Below are 21,137 nucleotides of genomic sequence, written 5' to 3'. Positions count from 1 at the left end.
CTTTAAACATGCTTTATGTTTCCAGAATCAGCTACAAGGCTGGCCTTGGAAAAGCAACCTCCTTACTTCCAGGAGAAATTGGTTACATTTGCAAAACAGTTTGAAAAGTTAACCTCTGAAATGGATTCTGTATTTGTCTATTTACTTTCATAGCAGGGCAGAAGATACAGACTCCACAACAAACAACAGTGACAACCTTACAAAAGTCACTCTCGTGTTCCACTCTTGCTAGGGCTCAGTTCTACACTCAGATTTTGCTCTTGGGAATTTTTTGGTTTTTTTAACCATATATTTACCCTTTCCTTCCCAGCATCTAATGCAGGAAAGGGTCCATAACAGGCCTATAATTGTAGGCTAGACTGAATGATTGATACAATAGTTAATTTTATTTTCATCCATTCATTCAACAAGCCTATCCTGAAGACTTTCTACTTGCCAGGGCATCGTGCTAGGGGCTGGGAAATGCACATGTGAGGTCCATTGGCCGTCATCACCCACCTCTAACCCTGTGAGTCTCCCCTGTTTAGCATCAGCTGGAAGTGGAAACCTACATTTCCCAGAAGTCTTAGCAGCAAGACTTCCGGGTGCAGTTAAGGTTCTGCAGTCACGTAATGTCTGGAAGACAGAAAGAAGGCAGAAGTCATTCTTCCTGTGATAGTCGTGGCTGACTGATTCCGGCAGATGTGAGTATTACCATGGCCAAACTCCACATTCCACTGTTTGGCCATCCTCTTCTTGGATGTGGGGCAGCTGTGGAAAGATCAGCAGTTTCCAGACCTCTGATTACAACCATGGCAAAATGACCCTGAAGCCAAAAGTCTAATGGTAGCTTATATTCCAATGACTTTGTAAATGCTGAATCACCATTTGCTTGAAATACCTCAAGTGGTTTCTATTTTCGTACTGAATCTTTTCAGATGAAAGAAATAAGGAGGATTGCCCTTAAGAAACTTACCATCTATTAGAGGGGAGAGACAATGCAAGATGATTAGGGAGATAATAAAGGTGTGAATGCAACAGGTATTATGGGAGTAAAGAGTGAGAGCAGGGCCTGGTGAAGGGGTGTCCTGGGTGTCTATTACTGCATAGCAAACGTAGGGGTCCATGCCTCTCACAGTTTTCTGGATCGACCGGACTTGGCTGGGCAGTTCCGCTGGCCTTATGCAGTTGCAGTCAGATGGTGGCGGGGACTGGGGTTTTCCACAGGCTCCACGGAGACACTGCGATGCTAGGGCCTCCCTCCGTCTCCACATCTCCCAGGGCTTCTCCTCTCCACACAGTCTCTTCATGTAGTCTCGCCAGCAAGGTAGCTCCCAAAAGCACACACAAGTCAGGCCTTCCTTTAGGCCCAGAACTGGCATAGTGGCCGGGGACTACTCCAAGATGCAGAGACCAAGAGGCATGATTTATGGGGGCCGTCTCAGAGACTAGCTAGCCATCACAGAGGGACACTCTGGAAGCTGGGGAAGGTTCATGGAGAACGTCCAGTGGTTGATGAGCTACCAGACTTGAGAGAGGACCCAGGGCCTGGTCCAGAGCCCAGCAGAGCTATCACTCAATAAACCTCAATGAAGGGAAGGCTGGAGGAACAGATGGAAAGCAGGCAGGCACAGGAAGGGTAAGTCGGTAGCCCTTCTGGTTTAGAGGCAGCCCAGTGGGTGCAGGACCTGCACGTATACTCATGGGCTCAGAGAATGGAGGTCCCTGAGGGTCCAGGCTGGGGGACTTGGACGTGACCCTTCAGATGGTGGAGGCTACTGAGCAGCTCTGGGTAATGGAGGGGCACAACCACATCCCCAAATTAAAAGGATCCCTTGGCCTAAGCGAAGTGAAGGGGTGGCCGGGGGGAAATGGAGCTGGAGATAGTGTGGCCAGTGAGGCTCCCACAGTGGGGCTGGTGAGAAAGGAGGAGGGTGTGAGGAAACCATGGTGGTGGGGAAGCAGAGGCGGAAATAGACTTGAGACAGTCCTGGAGGAGACAATGAACAGACCCAATATTCTATGATTTATGGTGTGATTAAGAGGATTTGAATACATATGAGGACATTTATCTTAATAGGGGGCCTTTCCCTCTGTATATTTTTATTATAAAATAATACATTATATAAACATACACATGTACGTGTGTATATGTATGATATATATATATATATGATTTAAAAATAAACACAACATAAGAAGTAGTACATTCCCAATGCTTCTGAAGTAAAACAAAATGTGAACTTTGTGTAACATGACGTTTTAAATTAATGATCCAGGTTTCCCCCCCATCTCATTCCTTAATAACATGTCTTTGGAGACAAAAGACACCCTGTCTTTCTTCACAAGGATCCCATCTCACCAAAGCAGTATAAAAACATAACTTCAATAACAATTCAAACTCAAAGTCCAGGCCTTAAATGGATAAGCTAAGTAGTCGGATTTTTCCATATAGATAAACTTTAAGTCTATATGGGGTCTCCAAGGAGCCAAGAAGGGATGCTCAGCGAAACTTTTGGAAAAGAAGAATGTAAACTGCAGTTTCCCCCTCCACGGTTCAGCCTCACCCTTAAAACACATTGACTTGCCTCCTGGTCCAAGATCTAGTCAGGAGACAGAAGAGAACCAAGTGACTCAGCAGGTAGAGGAATCAGGTCCATGAAAACTGAAAAGGTAAGAAGGGCCACTAAGGTGTCCAGGAGGTAGTAACTGCAAAACCCAGCTACCACCCTAGGGCTGGGGCGACAAAATAGAGGTTGTAAATTTAAAAACCTTAGAAACCTGAAGGAGGCGGCCCCTGGAGCTGAGACTCACATCTCTGAGGGGGGCTGCCTGCCAACAGTGGTGACGCCCTTGTGAGGTGGTTGACGCCTTGAGGGGGTGCTGACACTGGGAAAAGTGCAAACTGGATTACGCTCCTGCTCGTGGAATAAACTGCCGCTATCAGAAGACGCCTGGCCTGGCTCTCAGGAGGCGAACAGGAAGCAGAAAGGAAGAAACAAGTCCTGCCTTCAGCCCTCAAGCCTCCCTGCAGCACCTCCTCCTGACTGGCAGATCTGAACCAACGGCCAGATGCCAAGGGAGAAAAGCACCTGTGTCGGCTCAGCTCCTGCATCACTAGGCAGAGTATGGAAGGGTGGGTTTGACGACTAGAAGTAAGAGCTTAACCACTGTATCTGGAGTGAAAAATATTCGACATGAGTTCTACCCCACCGCCCTGCTCTCCCTTCTCTTTCATTTTTAGCCCAACTTTCTCCCTCCAAAGAGAATTTGAGTCACTTTCCAATACAGGCACATACTTAATAGGACATTTTTAAAAAAGGGCTTAAAAGAGATAAGAAAGACCAAACACCAATTCAGAACAGTGTTTTCCAAACTTTGTATGGCAATCAAGGTAGAAATATATTTTATATTATGATTTATTAGACATATACATACATAACTGAAAAAGTTTCATGAAGCAATCCTTATCCTCACTATGCATAATGCACTCTTATTTTTCTATTTTATATTTTTATAAATTTATTTATTTATTTATATCTTGGATGTGTTGGGTCTTCGTTGCTGCGTGCAGGCTTTCTCTAGTTGCGGTGAGAGGGGGCTACTCTTCGTTGCCGTGCGCGGGCTTCTCTTGTTGAGGAGCACGGGCTCTAGGCACACAGGCTTCAGTAGTTGTGGCACGTGGGCTCAGCAGTTGTGGCTTGAGGGCTCTAGAGCGCAGGCTCAGTAGTTGTGGCCCACGGGCTTAGTTGCTCCGCGGCATGTGGGATCTTCCCGGGCCAGGGCTCGAACCTGTGTCCCTTGCATTGGCAGGTGGATTCTTAACCACTGTGCCACCAGGGAAGCTCCATAATGCACTCTTATATTTTCTATTTTATTTTATTTAATTTAAAAAAATCTGATAACAACCCATGACACTGACATTATCAATGGCTAATACGTTGCAACCTCCTCTTTTAAAAATGTTGATTTAGAGGAAGAAGAGATACAATGTTTTATAAGGACATATAACACTGACGGTCATTTCCATACCAAAAAGTACTTTTCACATACATTATTTAACCCTCACAACAATCCTGTGAGATGGGTATTTCCCCCAATTTACCAATGAGAAAACAGACTTAAAGATACAAAGTCATTTGCCATGTAGTTCAGAAGAGTGATGAATGGTGAACGCAGAAATGGAAGCCAACTTTTTCTGATGGAAAATCTCAGTCTTCCTCAATCTGCTTTGCCAGGCTGAGAGACACGGTTGAGTTTAGTTTTGAGCTTTCGAGCAGACAAGGCAAACAATACCTTGTACAGTGTTCACTGTCTGATGAAAGTAAGCATGCACATTCGTCCGAACAAACTTCCTTCTTGCACTAAATCCCAGCACATGGGTTCCACAAGTGGGCTATGTATAATAATGAGTATTGTTTTCATCTGTGGCTTTTGCAGAAGGCACCAAATTATGATGAAAAAGTTTTAAATGCAGACTCTTGGTAACAGTGGTGGAGACAGCTAGCTGTCCCCAATATCCATTCTACCCTTCCTCCTTTAATGCTGTTCCCTCCCATTAAAAACATTTTTTTAGTTATTATTTTATTTATTTTTTTAATTAAAAAATTTTTTTTGAATTTTATTTTAGTTATTTTTTTATACAGCAGGTTCTTATTAGTTATCCATTTTATACATATTAGTATATATAGGTCAATCCCAATCTCCCAATTCATCACTCCCCTCCTGCCACTTTCCCCCCTTGGTGTCCATACGTTTGTTCTCTACAACTGTGTCTCAGTTTCTGCCCTGCAAACGGGTTCATCTGTACCATTTTTTCTAGGTTCCACGTATATGCGTTAATATACAATATTTGTTTTTCTCTTTCTGACTTACTTCACTCTGTATGACAGTCTCTAGATTCATCCACGTCTCTACAAATGACCCAGTTTCGTTCCTTTTTATGGCTAATATTCCATTGTATATATCCATTTGTCTGTCGATGGGCATTTAGGTTGCTTCCATGACCTGGCTATTGTAAACAGTGCTGCAATGAACATTGGGATGCACGTGTGTGTATGTGTGTGTGTGTTTTTTCAGTATGCGGGCCTCTCACTGTTGTGGCCTCTCCGGTTGCGGAGCACTGGCTCCGGACGCGCAGGCTCAGCGGCCATGGCTCACGGGCCTAGCCACTCCGCGGCCTGTGGGATCTTTCCAGACTGGGGCACGAACCCATGTCCCCTGCATCGGCAGGCACACTCTCAACCACTGCACCACCAGGGAAGCCCGCATGTGTCTTTTTGAATTATGTTTTTCTCTGGGTATATGCCCAGTAGTGGGATTGCTGGGTCATATGGTAATTCTATTTTTAGTTTTTTAAGGAACCTCCATGCTGTTCTCCATAGTGGCTGTATCAATTTACATTCCCACCAACAGTGCAAGAGGGTTCCCTTTTCTCCACACCCTCTCCAGCATTTGTTGTTTGTAGATTTTCTGATGATGCCCATTCTAACTGGTGTGAGGTGATACCTCATTGTAGTTTTGATTTGCATTTCTCTAATAATTAGTGATGTTGAGCAGCTTTTCATGTGCTTCTTGGCCATTTGTATGTCCTCTTTGGAGAAATGTCTGTTTAGGTCTTCTGCCCATTTTTGGATTGGGTTGTTTGTTTTTTTTGTTTGTTTGTTTGTTTGTTTTTTTAATATCGAGCTGCATGTGCTGTTTATATATTTTGGAGATTAATTCATTGTCTGTTGATTCATTTGCAAATATTTTCTCCCATTCTGAGAGTTGTCTTTTCATCTTGTTTGTACTTTCCTTTGCTTTGCAAAAGCTTTTAAGTTTCATTAGGTCTCATTTGTTTAGTTTTGTTTTTATTTCCATTCCTCTAGGAAGTGGATCAGAAAAGATCTTGCTGTGATTTATGTCAAAGAGTGTTCTTCCTACAGGAATAAAGACGCAGACCTACTGGAGAACGGACTTGAGGATATGGGGAGGGGGAAGGGTGAGTTTTGACAGGGCGAGAGAGAGTCATGGACATATACACACTAACAAACGTAGTAAGGTAGATAGCTAGGGGGAAGCAGCCGCAAGGCACAGGGATATTAGCTCGGGGCTTTGGGACAGCCTGGAGGGGTGGGATGGGGAGAGTGGGAGGGAGGGAGACGCAAGAGGGAAGACATATGGGAACATATGTATATGTATAGCTGATTCACTTTGTTATAAAGCAGAAACTAACACACCATTGTAAAGCAATTATACCGCAATAAAGATGGTTTAAAAAAAAAAAAAAAAGAGTGTTCTTCCTATGTTTTCCTCTAAGAGTTTTATAGTGTCCAGTCTTATATTTAGGTCTCTAATCCATTTTGAGTTTATTTTTGTGTATGGTGTTAGGGAGTATTCTAATTTCATTCTTTTACATGTAGCTGTCCAGTTTTCCCAGCACCAGTTATTGAAGAGACTATCTTTTCTCCATTGTATATCCTTGCCTCCTTTGTCATAGATTAGTTGACCATAGGTGCATGGATTTATCTTTGGGCTTTCTATCCTGTTCCAATGATCTATGTTTCTGTTTTTGTGCCAGTACCAATATTGTCTTGATTACTGTAGCTTTGTAGTATAGTCTGAAGTCAGGGAGCCTGATTCCTCCAGCTCCGTTTTTTTCCCTCAAGACTGCTTTGGCTATTTGGGGTCTTTTGTGTCTCCATACAAATTTTAAGATTTTTTGTTCTGGTTCTGTAAAAAATGCCACTGGTAATTTGATAGGGATTGCATTGAATCTGTAGATTGCTTTGGGTCGTATAGTCATTTTCACAACGTTGATTCTTCCAATCCAAGAACGTGGTATGTCTCTCCATCTGTTGGTATCATCTTTAATTTCTTTCACCAGTGTCTTATAGTTTTCTGCATACAGGTCTTTTGTCTCCCTGGGTAGGTTTATTCCTAGGTATTTTATTCTTTTTGTTGCAGTGGTAAATGGGAGTGTTTCCTTAATTTGTCTTTCAGATTTTTCATCATTAGTGTATAGGAATGCAAGAGATTTCTGTGCATTAATTTTGTATCCTGCTACTTTACCAAATTCATTGATTAGCTCTAGTAGTTTTCTGGTAGGCTCTTTAGGATTCTCTATGTATAGTATCATGTCATCTGCCAACAGTGACAGTTTTACTTCTTCTTTTCCAATTTGGATTCCTTTTATTTCTTTTTGTTCTCTGATTGCTGTGACTAAAACTTCCAAAACTATTTTGAATAATAGTGGTGAGAGTGGGCAACCTTGGCTTGTTCCTGATCTTAGTGGAAATGGTTTGAGTTTTTTGCCATTGAGAATCATGTTGGCTGTGGGTTCATTATATATGGCCTTTGTTATGCTGAGGTAAGTTCCCTCTATGCCTACTTTCATAAATGGAGGGTTTTATCATAAATTGGTGTTGAATTTTGTCAAAAGCTTTTTCTGCATCTACTGAGATTATCATATGGTTTTTCTCCTTCAGTTTGTTAATATGGTGTATCACATTGATTGATTTGCATATATTGAAGAATCCTTGCATTCCTGGGATAAACTCCACTTGATCATGGTGTATGATCCTTTTAATGTGCTGTTGGATCCTGTTTGCTAGTATTTTGTTGAGGATTTTTGCATCCATTTATTTATTTTTTTAATTAAAAACAATTTTTAAAGAATGGTGTTTTTTTTAAAAAAAATATTTATTTATTTGGTTGCACCAGGTCTTAGTTGCAGCTCGCGGGCTCCTTAGTTGCGGCTCTTGCCAGCTCCTTAGTAGTGGCACTTGGGATCCTTAGTCATGGCTTGCGGGCTTCCTTAGTTGCGGCTTGCTGGCTCCTTAGTTGTGGCATGTGAACTCTTAGTTGCAGTATGCATGTGGGATCTAGTTCCCTGACCAGGGATTGAACCCGGGCCCCCTGCATTGGAAGCTCAGTCTTAATCACTGCACCACCAGGGAATTCCCTTTTTAAATTGTCCCATTTTTAATTAGACAAACGACCATCCAGAATAAAGACTACACTTTCCAACCTGCCACCCAACCACGAGTTTTCATGTAACTAAGTACTGTTCACGAAGTGTAAGCAGATGTGGTGTCACTTCCTTGAAGTGTCATTCAAGGAAAGGGGATGGTATTCATTTTCTATTGCTGCAAAGACAAATTATTACACAGCGGCACAGAATAACAAAAATGTATGCTCGCTCAGTTTCTGCAGGTCAAGAGCCCCCTTTTGGCTCGGCAGTTTTATCTGCTCTGGGTTTCACAAGGTCAAAATCAAGTGCTGGCCAGCTGAGCTCTGCTAGGGAGGCTCTGGGAAGAAACTTGGGTTGCTGGCAGAATCCAGGTCCTGTGGTTGTAGGACTGAGGTCACCATTTCCTTGCCAACTGTCACCTGGAGGCATCCCTCAGCTCCTGGAGGCCTCTCTCCAGTCCTGACACGTGGGTCCTGCATCCCAGAGCCAGTAATGGCACCTGGAATCCTCTCACACACAGAATGTCTTGACTTTTCCTTCTGCTGAGCTCTTGGATTCCGGCTGGAGAAAAGTTTTTCTGCTCTTAAGGGTTTGTATGATTAGATTGGGCCCACCAGATAATCCAGGATTAAGTTAAGGTCCCCAACTTAACTACATCTGTAAAGTCATTTTTGTCCTATAACAGAACATACCCACAGGTTCAAGGGATTACGAGGTGGACATCTTTCAGGGATCAATATTCCACCCATCATAGGGGCCTACCCTTCTTCGTTTCTTCCCTCCTGCTGCTTAGAAAGGTGGATGTCATAGCTGGAGTGCCCTATGGGACCGTGAAATGAGGGGCTAATTTAGGGGTAGCAGAAAGGTAAATCAAAGTAACCTGGGCCCCAGGCAATTCTGAAGCAATATTCCAGTCCTGAATCACCTGCCTCCAGACTTCTGTGTAGGAGAGAAATTAACTTCACTCTTCAGCCTCTGCTATTTGGGTTTCCAGTAGTTCACAGCCAAACCTAACCACACAGTAACATCTAAGGAAATGACTTATTAAGGAGGTCTGGGACAATCACCTATTTTGGGGAGCCTATGGACCCCTAAACAAATTCCACTTTGTAAAGAGACTTTCTATCTTTGGTCAACAATCCCTAAATTAGTTCAAACATGTATACCTTTCATATAAAGCTAGTTGAATTGGGGCATCAGTGCTGTCTGAACTGTGACTTCAGCACGACTGGTTTTGCCTCTTTATTTGACAGAGTTAGTAGTTTATTTTTGCTCCTGCTTGGTCAGCACCAATGTGGTTTTTCAGCCCAGATACTCTCTTGTGAAGATCCAGGACAATAGCTACGCCCATCAGAGGGAGGATCTGAGGACCCAGACAAAAGGGCACACATTCATTTTGTGTCACTTGTTGTCAGCTCTGAGGTCTCTTCGAGCGAAGAAGTGCTGTCCTTGCTCTAGCGAGACGAGAAAGACCTCAGTTTCTGGAGGAACCGCCCCACCCACCCGTGTATGCGCTCTAACATACATGATTGTATTTAACCCTCACTCAACCCACATGAGATCGCATTAACGGGTAATTCACAGGCGAATAGACAGACTCAGAGGGATTAAGTTATTTGCCCTTGTTCAGAAGAGCCATAAATAGTGGATGCAGAAGGGGAAGTTAAACCCTTCCCAGAGCGCTGAGAGCCAGCACTGTTAATTTCTGTATTTGTCCAGAGATCCTCCCCTCTCTTCTCCACTGGATCTCAGGACAACAGGCGACATGAGAGTTGGCTTGTGCTTTACAAAGTCTGTGTGTTTGTGTGTCTCTTCATCTAGAGGAGAAATAATCTGTACTTCTGGTGGAGAAAATTAGACTTTCAACATTAAATTAAAATAAACCTTGCATTTATTTATTGCAATAAATTCAATTGTACAGTATTTTCAATTTGTTTTCAAATCTTGGAGGTTATTTTGTACATTTTATTGTGTTTCTAGAACTACTGAAGTGGAAATAGTTCCATGTAATATAGCAATTTCAAATTGGCAGTACATCCAGACATATCCAGATGTATGAAACTTCTGAATTTTTTAGAGCATGTATAAGTAGGAGAAGTGATTTTTCAAATTCTCATTACCTTGGACATAAGACTAATTGAGAATTCAGGAAAATATTAGAATTTATTCAAATGATATAAATTACAGCAAAAACACTTACAATTTTGTATGTGTAATGATGACTAGATGTGAGAGTTCAGTGTATTCTATAATGCAGACAAGAATCTTGACTGTATGGCTGATGAAACAGCAAATATTTAAGGTGTTTATATGTTCCGTGTTTAGGGAAAGACTAAACAATTCAACTTGAAAGTGAATTATAAAATATTGCTTAAGGCTAGAGCTATCTATGCTTTCAAAAGCCATAGCATTTCACTTATAGAGAAAAATAATTTTAGTTAAAAAGGAATAAAATTTTATTGTCCATTCTATCTCATGATATATAAATGTAGCATACTTTAATATGGGAACCTGGCATTGGCAAGTAATCACTAGGTAGCCTAAAAGACCTGTATCCGTCACCTTCACTCTCTAAAACAGCTACTGATAGCTACTATTTGTAGTTTCACCTCTTCTTCCTACTCCGAGTCACCCGCAGATCCTTTCCCCGCAGCTGTCCACAAGCTGCTACAAGCTGTCCACATGTAGCAATTTCCTGAAGGCTGGCTGCCAGCTGAGTGGCTCCGTCACTCCCAGTTCTTTTTCAGGGAAGCCTTTCTGCTTCCTGCTGCCCTGCCTCGGCTTCCCATTAGGTTTATTGCTCCCCCATCTAGCTTGTCAGAATGGCTTTGAGTAAAATTTGATTTAGTGTTAACCCAGAACTTCCCTCTTCTGACCCTTCTAAGTACTTGATTTTCAGGAGGGTTTCTAGGTGATGCTGTTGAAGTATGAAAGACCTCAGTTGTGAACTTTTTTCTTAGAAAAACAATTTTAATTCCTTATGCAGTCGTGCAACACTTCAGCAATCAGCCAGCTTCTACCAAAGTTCCAACTTGTGTTCTTCTAAAGACAGCTTTTCCTGCTTGCAAACACTGTATCAACACAGAGAATTGAGACAGTTACCTGAGTGGGCAGTTTTCATCAGCAGCAGTGTCATCAGGCCCTTGGGAGATGGCTGCGCTGGGCGGGGAAATAAAGAGTATATAGTAAGCTGTCCGTGGTTTCTACCTACACCCTGATCATTGTCACTACTGCAGTCCACATAAGACATACCCTAAACACATGCACACAAATGCACACAGGCCAACAAGCAAAACCAGACACACGAAGATAGACTCACCCTAAGACACACCCACACCTACATAGAAACCCAGATCTGGGGAGAAAGAGAAGGAGGAAGAGAATGGGAATGGAAGAACAGGCAGACTTCACCGACTTGAAAGGGCAGTGCCATACTTAGATTTCATTCAAACTTAAATGCATTGAACGGAACTAGTTGAAGGAGAGGATGTGGAGAGAGGGATGGCCCTGGACGCAGGGCCAAGATTAATCTGGGAAATCAAAGCAGGCTTTGTGGTTCAAAAGGAGAAATCTGGGGAACCTGAGTGACTCCTATGGACTCTGATCAATTCACCGATAATCAGTCCAATCTCCGACTGGGACGACCAGGCAAGTGCGGCTTCCAGACGTGTGGGCACAGAGAGCAAGAGTCCAGTAAACCTTGCTGGATGCATTCCGGCGCCAGTCTCGGATCGAAAGGGGCAAGTGAATTGCTGACGCCAAACCCGTTGAAAACAATAGGCAGGACCTGAAATCACCACCAACTCAGATGTTGTTATTGCGTGGTATGAGTTTGGCTTTTAAGGTGAGAACGTCTTCGAGTAACCGTAAGCAAAACTACAGGAAGGACTTTATCGCGAAAGAAAGGGGGACTTTGTCGGGCACTGTTGCGGACACCATGAGACCCGACGCTGTGCACGAGGAGGCCCGGGTCCTCGACCCCGGCTCCTCGTGGCTCCTGGTGTTGGATGTGTGTGTGTGTGTGTGTGTGTGTGTGTGTGTGTGTGTGTGTGTGTGTGTGTGTGTGTGTGTGTGTGTGTGTGTGTGTGTGTGTGTGTGTGGCGCGGCGCCCGCGCGGGATCTTCCGGAGCCCGGGACTACAGTCGTGGGCTGAGCCCGGACAGTGCTGCAGCCGCCTGGTCTGCGCGCGCCATAGGCACCGGCGGCGCTCCACGATCGTACCTCACCGCGGATGGAAGATTCCGGGAGGAAAGGTGGGGTTCATGGTCCAACGGGGAGTCACTTCGGAGAGTGGCGGACGTGGAGGCGCGGACGGCGAGCCGGGGATGCTGCGGCCCGGCGCGCGCTCGCAGCGGCTGCGCTCTGCGTTGGCCGAAACCCCGTCTCCCTCCGCGCCGAGGCCGCTTTCCCGGGCGTTCACCGAGGGCGAGGAGCGCGCCGTGCCCGAGGAGCAGAGGGAGGCTGGCAGCCCCACAGCGGAGGTGGGTACCGCGGTCACCTCGGGTTCCGGCACGCGGCGGTAGCTTGAGGGGCCGAAAGAGGCCGGGCTGGCTGATTTGTTTCGGGCTCCAGGGAGGTCTCACTGTTCAGGACTCCTCACGCGAGAGTCTGGGCCGCGCGCGTGGGCTCGGCTGGCAGGTCCGAGCGCCCCAGCGCCCCGTCGGCCGAGGGTGGCCGCTCAGACTCGGAGACGCGCACGTCCAGCCGCACGCGGGTCGCCCGGTGGGGCCTGACCTGGACCCAGCGGCCGGAGGGGTCGGGACTACGCGCTCCGTCCCGCTTCGGGTGAGGCCCCGCGTGGCTCCGGCCCGAGCTCGGTCGCTCTCCTTCCTGTCTTCCGGGCGCATCTGGCGAGCCGGGCTCCGCTCTCCGCCGCCTCCCTTGGTCTCCCTGGGTCTCCCTGGGAGACCGGCCTCTAATGGCAACTACACTTCGACGCCGCCACCACGTGCCCTGGCGACTGTGCGCCAGGCCCGGTAATAAACTTGAAGGACATCATCTCATTTCGTCCTTGTGCTGAGCCATTTTATGGAAGGGGAAACGCAGAATTCAGGGATTTGTTCCAGGGCCCGCGTAGTTAAGGGTTAGGGGGACCGAAAGCCGGGCCTCTTCGGCGCGGAGGCACCAGCCCCGGCGGCCGGAGCCCCAGCCCAGCAGAGCGGCAGAGCCGCACGCCGGCCGGAGTCAGACCGCGCCCTCCGCCGCCGAGCCCGGCCCCGGGCGGCCCGCGCCTCTTCTCGGGTTGGCGAACCCTGGAACCCCCAGCGGGGTGGCCGCGGCGCGCGGTTGGGCCCGGAGCCTCGGAGAGGGCGGCGGCTTCCGCGTGGAGCCCTGAAGACCTCCTTGGCCTCAGAGGACAAGCCTCCGCACCTCCACCAACCGGGCGGCCGAGCTCCAGCAGGTAGGTCCTCCCTCCACCTCACAGCATCAGCTTCCCTGGTGTCAGGTGAGGACAGCCTCTCCTGGTGAAGGATGCTGTGGGCAGTCTATTTAAGAGGAAGGGCGGCGTTAAAACTAGGACGCGCTCAGTAAAGATCAGTGGTTGTATGAACAAGAGGAGGTTTGTCAAAGGAGAGGGGCTGCAGGAGACTCGGGAAGTCTCTGCGGCAGCGATTCCCCAGCTGCCTCTGAAAATGATGATGATAATAAAACAACCAATATTTGTGGAGGGATAACTACTTTCTAGATACTGAATTAAGCGCTTTACATGTGTTCTTTGGTTTAAACCTCACAACTCAATGAGGTGGTATCTGCTTTCACTTTACGGATGAGAAAACCGAGGCAGGGGGAAGTGGAGTAATTTTATCGGGGTCACGGCTGGTATTTGAGGGACCCGAGGTCTGCGTGCAGTCTTGCTAGACTCCGGAGCCCAGGCGGGTGTGGAGAGGCTGCAGGGGCTCACAGCCCTCAGCAGCTGTGAGACGTCTCACTGATGAGGAAGTTCTCCTTTCTGATCCACAGAACCTTCTTTTGTTCGGAGGGGCGTTATGGTTCGATTTCTCTCTCTCTCTCAAGAAAACCGCACACACAAAGAAACACAATAACAACAAAACCCAAAAAGCAGAAACAAAAACCACCAACAAAGCAAAAACAACCCTGCATCTCTTTGCAAACGAATATAATAGCGGCGACTCTTGGGAGTGAGCCGTTGTCTCGGAACCGCTGGAAAGGCTGGGGAGGTGCCTTCAGGCGTGCACTGGGGCTGTGCTGCCCGTCCAAGGGCCGTGGGGAGGAGCAGGGTGGCCCGGAGGTTGGAAGCCCACTACGTCGGGGCCTGTGTGCCCCTAACACAAGACACTCTTGGCCCTCGGGCTCCAGGGGTGGAAACTCATCCAGAGCAACACTTCCTTCGGAGGAGCCCCCGAAAAACGCCTCGCCTGGACGGCCGCTTTGGGCGTTTCTCTGCCCCCCTCGATGCGGGGCCGGGTGGCATCTCTGGCTCTGCGCTTATTCATCGACAGCCCCCCACACTCCGAACCCCCCATGCCTATGGGCTCTACTGCCTAAGAAATTAATTCATTTTCAGAAGTGACTCCTAAATTTACAATGAAACAAAACAAAACACCCGAAAATCCACCTGCTGATACGCTTTCCCAACCTAAAACCCAAACATGGTGCCTAACCAGGTTTTCCCTGGTTAGTGCCAAAAAAAAAAAAAAATGCTGCTTAATTTTTTTAAATGAATTGGAATCATTGCACTGCATGAAGGGTTTGACACAAAGCAAGCGGAATCAGTTTTCTTCTCTTTCCACGTTATCTGTATTTATTAAACGTTTCCCACAAACGTCACCTGAACACGAGGCCCAGACCCTGAAACAAGCAACTGACCTGGAAACCAGACCTGTTTGCAAAGAACTGTTAGGTAATTTAAAAACTTTAAATAAAAATAACCATCTTGCCTCAAATTCCCCAACCACATACATTTTCATCATCTCTAAGGATGAGGAAGTCATACCCTGTGGATAGTTTCCAAGGTGGGTCAGGCCACCCTGATTGTCCCCACACAGTCTTCCCTGCCCTGAGATCAGGAACCAGATCCCCATCTGGAATAGAAAGCTCCAAATATCTTCAGTGTAGTGATTGCTCAGGGGCCATCTTTCTTCCCCAAAACCTTCGCTCCAGGCCCATCTCCCCTTGCCATCTCTGGGAGTTTGGGCACAAAGGGGTGTACAGCGATGCTGCCGCTGCCCCCTGCGCCCCAGCCCTGCCACCGCCCAGCCACGCTTGCAAGACGTTCTTTTCTTCAGAGGAAAGAGGTGGAGGCTGAAGGATGTGCACTGGTGAAGGATGTGGTTCTGCTAAAAGGATTAAAAAAGGAGAGGAGAAGGAGGAATTACTCTATTCCATGGGCATTGATTTCACTAGGTCTTTGAAACTTCAGATGTTTCCTTTCGGTTGTTTCTAAACGTTAAGGCAGAGGCTGGAGTAAAAATGGCTCTGTTCCCCGGGCAGGTTGAGGCGCTCCATCCAGTTTGCCTGCTGTGTTGGGGACGGTTCCAGTTTGTATAGTTTCTGTTGTCTTTTGAAACGCCGGCTTCTCTAAAGAGGTCCGCGGTTCTGGAGTGATGGCACCTGCACGGCAGCACAGACGTTGCCAGTCCAACAGGATCACCCAAAGAGGCCCCGGATATTTCAGAAAACGTCTCTTCTCCTTCCAGAAGGTGGGCCAGCGTCTCCCCACCGCGCCCCAGTTGGCACTAGGCGCCTCACAGCCGGGGCTCTCCCCTCCAGTCTGGGGTGGGCCGCCCAGCTCCTGCCCCAGCGAACGGCCTGGGACCAGTGGTCACACCCGGGGTCCTGGGTCCGCGCCTCCCTCCTTTGCGGGTGGCTGATGCCACCGGGCAGGGAGGAGCCCCATCTCTCACCGGGATTCTTGCGGTCGCAGAGGCGCCACACCGGAAGGCTGAGGCGACGCGCTAAGGCCAGGCGGCAGGCGGCCCTCCCGGGCGGCGGCGGGGACCGCGGGCGGCACAGCACCCCCGGGGGGCGGCGGGGGCGGCAGCGCCAGCAGCTCCTCGCCCGAGGTCACCGCGCAGTCCTGCTCGGGCTCCGCGTCCCTACCGCCCGCGGCCACGGTCCCGCCGCTGCGCTTCTTGTCCTCCTCCTTTTTCCACTTCATCCGGCGGTTTTGGAACCAGATCTTGATGTGTCTCTCTGTCAAGTTCAGCATGACGGCCAGCTCCACCCGGCGTGGCCTGGAGATGTATTTGTTGAAAAGGAATTCCTTCTCCAGCTCTAGCAGCTGCGCGCGAGTGTACGCGGTGCGCGTCCGCTTGTTCTCCTCTGGCTCCGCTGCGTAGGCACCGCCTGCGGGCGACACAGCACGTGAATGTGGTCCCTGATCCCTGGCTTCTCCTGCCTGTCCCCACCCGTGCAGCCCAACCCTTTTGCCCCAATCCTAGGAGCCCTGGCCCCTTCCCAGCCGCTCCGGCCACCGAGCTCAGGCCCTCTATCCGAGAGCCCAGTCTGGGGCACGCAGCCCTTCCCTAGTAGGGTTTGCCTTTTCTTGGAGGTCAAAGCTGCATGGGTTCTCTCCGTGGCTCTGCCAACGAGTGGTTCTAGAATGTTGGTTCACTTAACCGCTGTTTGGGTTGGTGCTGATTAAAATGCACATAATAGATATCTAAACCGACTGGATTCTACCAAGGCAAAAAAATGTCTTTAATACAGTACTTAAAAAAAACCTTTCTGACGATGACCCGCAGTAACAAATACATTTCAAATCATCACCCAGTTCACACACTGATATGTGTAACTGCCACACACAAAATTTAGGACCTTAAAACCAAACTTTACCACCTATGATGCTATCTAATTTCTCCTATTGTTTACTGTTTCATTAAAAACAAGGTTTCAACCCAGTAAATGGATTTCACGACCGACTAATGGGTGCAACCTTCAGTTTGAAAACCCTTGAGCTAATAAAAGTCCCGAGGTGATGCCATATATTGTCCTATCTGACCATATATTATCTCTCTATCAAGTTATATTGTTGTAGTCAGCCCCAACTCAAGAACTCGTAAATTCTCTCTAATTGTCATTCTAACCTCGGCTGGGCACCTGCCCTGGACGAGAAGGGAAACCATTCTGAGCCCCGGAGAAGGTCAACCCCAGCCTCTGTGTCCTGGGCCCCAAATGCTGGCCAAGGTGGGAGGGGGGGCTAGGGAGGGAAGACTCGGGGCCGGATCCCCCACTGCGGAGCTGAGAGCCTGGCAGGGTAGAGGAGCCCGGAGCCCGGGTGGTGCGGAAGCGACAGCCAGGCCCGGCCTGGTAGATTAGCACCGCTCACCCGGTGTTTGTGGCTGTGCACCTCCAGGCCCTGATCTTTTCCTTTCTGGGTGACATGCTGTCTGCGCCCAGGCTGTGGACCCTGGGACGGTAAGTTCCAGCGAAACACGGGGAAGAGGCCTAAATCGGCGCGTACGTAGGGCAGAGGTATGTGACATTTCTCCTGCAACTAGAGTTGAAAAGCTAGTGTGTGTTTCTAGAATACAACCCACCAGGGGTTTCCCCGCAGGCCAAAAGGAGGTGCCCAGAAGCCAAGGCAGAGGCTCTGGTCCGAGTCAGCAGAGTCCTCCTTGCTGGGGGCGTCTCTCGGAGTCTGAACACTTCCAAGCCTTCCTTGGCTTGGGAGAGAAACGAGGGAGCCTTAAAAGAACGTCTGAAAAGGTCCTCTGAAGTTCGTAAATTCAACCCACAACCTCGCGGGGCTTTGGCCCTTTTTCAGCAGCCTCCCCAAAGCTCTCTGAGAGGCTGTGCAAGGCCCACTAGCCAGGGGTGCTGTGTCTAGGACGAGTTGTCAGGGGGTGAAGGCGTAGGATGGAGGCTGTTGGTGGTTTTGGGAAGACATCAGGGCCCCCAGCCTGCACTGTTCTCCAAGGCGCAGGGGGAGGCGTTTAGGGGCAAGCCCGCCAGCAAGGCAGCCGCTGTTCATTTCTTAGGGCGAGGGTTTTGGAAGTTCCTGTTGTTACTAGTATGCATATCCGATCTACGTATAAAGGCCCTTTGGTCACGTCTTTCTCTCCAGGGGTGTGAAACCCCAGTAGGAGCGGGCAGGCGGGCTCCCAGACCCTTGAAGTTTGGTTCCTTCCAGAGTTTCCGGGGAGGACGGCCCTGGACGCAGCAGCATCCTGCAAGCAGCTGCCCGGAGGGCGCCTCCCGCCCCCCAGCCCCCGGCGGGCTGAGCCTGCAGTGGGTTAGAGGGCGCAGGCAAAGGCCCCTCCGACCGCGACCCTCCAGCCCGAGGAAGTCACCCTTCCAGAGCTACCCCATGCCCCGGCAAGGCTGCCGATTTTCCTTCGGGTTTTCCTTTCCGGTTCTTTCGGTCCGCCCGGGCCCAAGCTCCACCCGAGCAGCTGTAACACCCCCGGGAGGTGGGAAGTTACCCCACCGCAGAAAGGCTTTTTCAGGTCCTCCCTCGCGTTCTTCCTGGGGAGGCCGCGAGGAGGGCCGGGGATTCGAGAAATGCGCGCCCCCAGCCCCCAGTGCGCCGTGGGAAGGGGGCCCGGGCGGGAGGCAGCTCCTGGAAGGAGACTGCGGACTGGGAGTCCCGCGCCCACGGCTCGGGGACGCCGTCCTCCCGCCTCCCAAGAATCCCGCATTTGCCAAGGCTCCGAGGCCTTTGGCCGCGGCCGCGCGGGCTGAGGAAGGGTCGTGCGGGGTTTCGCCGCCGGTGGGGAAGATCACGGCCGAGTTTGGACCTTGTTCTGCCTCAGGACCTGCCCGGTCCCCACACAGCCTTCGTGAGAAAGTGGGGAGAGGCGAGCCCCGGGGATGAGCCCGGATCTCCCCAAGCCCGTCTTGGCTGCGCCAGGGGCAGAGTCGGGCAGGCTAGCCAGACTCGGCAGACGGGGGCCGAGGATTCCCGGGGCGGGGGGTGCCTCTTTCCCCTGACTCCCGACTGTTAGTTGGAAGGAAAAGAAAAGTCCACTATTTGCAGTGCAGGTGTGACTAGAAGTGGCTTCGGCACGGAAGCGATAAGATTGTGTGGCGGCCGCACAGGCCGCGCCAGAACTCGCCGCCGGCTCTGGGCCGGGAAGACCTTCCGTTACAGGCCGGCGCCTGGGGCTCCCTGTTTCGCCTGTGCCAGAGGGCATCTCCTTCCTCGGACTGACTGGCAGGGACGCAGCGCGGGGAGAGCCCGTCAAACACTTCCGTTGGTTCAAAAGTGAATGAGCATCGCAGACGCCTCTCCCAGCTGCTCGGCTTCGAGGGTGAGCGACCAGTCCTCGGCCCTGCGGTGACCCCCAGCCCCGGCCGCTGGACACATTTGCACGCTTGGGTACGGCTTTCCTTCCCTGCTTTTCTGCACCTACTTAGTGCCCCTGAGACGGCCTGGCTTTCTTTACTGGAGCCGCCCGCGGGGGTTGGGGGCGGTGCTCAAGGCGAGAAGGGGCCCGGGGCTCCGAAGGCGCGCTCCGGCCGGGCCGGGAGCATCCCAGAGCCCTGCTCGGCTCCCTCGGCGCGCACTCCCGGGAGTCCTGGGCGGGCGGACCCCCACCTGGGGGAGGATTGGAGGATCCGAGGCCTTGAGCTCGGCCAGGCCTAGGCTCGCAGGGAGCGCGCGGGCTTCTGGAGTTCAGCGGACAGGGAAGGAAGGACTTTAGGCTGCCAGGAAGAGAGCTGAGTGGGAAAGACGCTCCAGGTTGGACCAGAAAAGCGCTTCTTTGCAAAATGGCCTGCCTAGCTCCCTGTACGCTTTAGTCCGACTCTAGGTTATCCATAGGGTCTGGGGACGCAAACTGGGAGAGAGTCCTGGGAAGCGCTTGGAGGTAGGGGCAGCCGGGCGGAGAGCGGGTGAGGACAAAGCGGGCGGGAGCCAGGCTTACCTGCCCACTGGCCTTTCCACGCGTGAGCCTTGGTAGACTTCATCCACGGGAAAGGCAGCTGGACGCGGCAGGGCTCCTCCAGGGCGCTCGGCTCAGCTCCATCCGGGAAGGGCCCGGCCGGCGGGCGGGGGAGCGCGAGCTGAGCCGGGAGGTGGTGGTGGAGGTGCGCCACCGCGGGGTCGTCGGCGAGCGGGGGCACCTCGTACGGGGAGATGTCCGGAGGGCTGCCCTGCTCCAGCGCGCCCAGGGCGCCCGGGAATGGAGGCGGCGGCGGCGGCGGCGGCGGCGGCAGCGGCGGGGGCTGGCGGCCCATGTACAGGCACGCAGGGGGGCTGGCGCTGAACTCTGGCGCCGGGCCCCGCTGGAACGCGCAAGGGTCCTTGTACAGCTGCGTGGCCGCGTAGTACTGCTCCTCGCCATTCATGGCTGCCGCCCGGCCTTGGGAACCGGGAGAAGGGGGCTGGAGCCAGGGACTTGGAGCTGTGCGGCGCTCCCACTCCCGGAGGCACCCCTGCAGCTTTGACAGCTCGGCACCGCTCGGAGAAGTGACCCGGTGCCGGCGGGACGGGCGGGCGGCCGCCGCGCCATAGGCTCCGCTGTGCCCCACGTGGCTCTGCCTGAGGCCATTATTGGCCTGGCTGGCTGCCTTAAGAAGCCAGGCCCAGGTACCCACGAGCGCCTGAACGGTTCAGTTTTCTCTTTCAGCCGAGTTTACTACACCTGTATGTGCAGTTGGCAGTACTCGCCAAAGTGGGGCACGAATGAAATTATTAGATCTTCTGTTCACTTATAGAAACATATTTTCCTCATACGTTAAACAGTCTATTTTCCTTGTACGTTTGATAATATACATATTAGTTCATTGGTATAATTTATAAATATACATCTGTTGCGGTTGTACACAGACTTTTAAAAAAATTGTTAGGGAATACGGTCAGAATATTTTGCGGACCCCAGCTCTACAGGTCGGAAGCAGTTGGTTCTATTTTATTTATGAAACTTGTACACAACCACGAGTGATGTCAGTGAACTGGCACATAAAGATCCAGGATTCGCAGTATGTTTTTGCCTGTGGCTGTGCTCCGGGGATTTCTGGAGTGTAAACTATAACTTCAGAAGCATTCACAGTGGCTTCTAAATTTTTTAAAAGGGAAAGGCATTATTAATTTTTGATTTTGGGAAATTGGGGTTCATTTGGCCAGCTCAGAATGCAGGTTCCTACAGTGGCAAGGGGGAAAAGAAGTAGCGTCCCCTCTTGTGTCTCGGAGGCGGGGGCAGGGGCTTGGCACCCGGTTTCCAGATCCTTGATGGCTCCCCACGGATCCCGAGACCTGGCCGGAGTCCGTCAGCTGCAGAACGTCGATTCCCGCGTCCGA

The 21,137-nt window shown here is 50.3% G+C and overlaps 1 protein-coding gene across 1 annotated transcript; it reads right to left on the bottom strand.

Moving 5' to 3' along the window:
- Positions 1 to 15,206: 15,206 nt before the first annotated feature.
- PDX1 (pancreatic and duodenal homeobox 1) lies at positions 15,207 to 20,356 on the bottom strand. The gene is made up of 2 exons (XM_032611507.1): positions 19,762 to 20,356; positions 15,207 to 16,240 (listed from the first exon to the last, which is right to left on the bottom strand). Exons 1-2 carry the CDS (start codon positions 20,183 to 20,185, stop codon positions 15,795 to 15,797), a joined length of 870 nt encoding a protein of 289 aa, XP_032467398.1. The 5' UTR covers positions 20,186 to 20,356; the 3' UTR covers positions 15,207 to 15,794.
- Positions 20,357 to 21,137: the final 781 nt, after the last annotated feature.

This window comes from Phocoena sinus, chromosome 18, assembly GCF_008692025.1.
Source record: "Phocoena sinus isolate mPhoSin1 chromosome 18, mPhoSin1.pri, whole genome shotgun sequence".
Classification (NCBI taxonomy): Eukaryota; Metazoa; Chordata; class Mammalia; order Artiodactyla; family Phocoenidae; genus Phocoena; species Phocoena sinus.
This window is presented reverse-complemented; position numbering and strand designations above follow the sequence as displayed.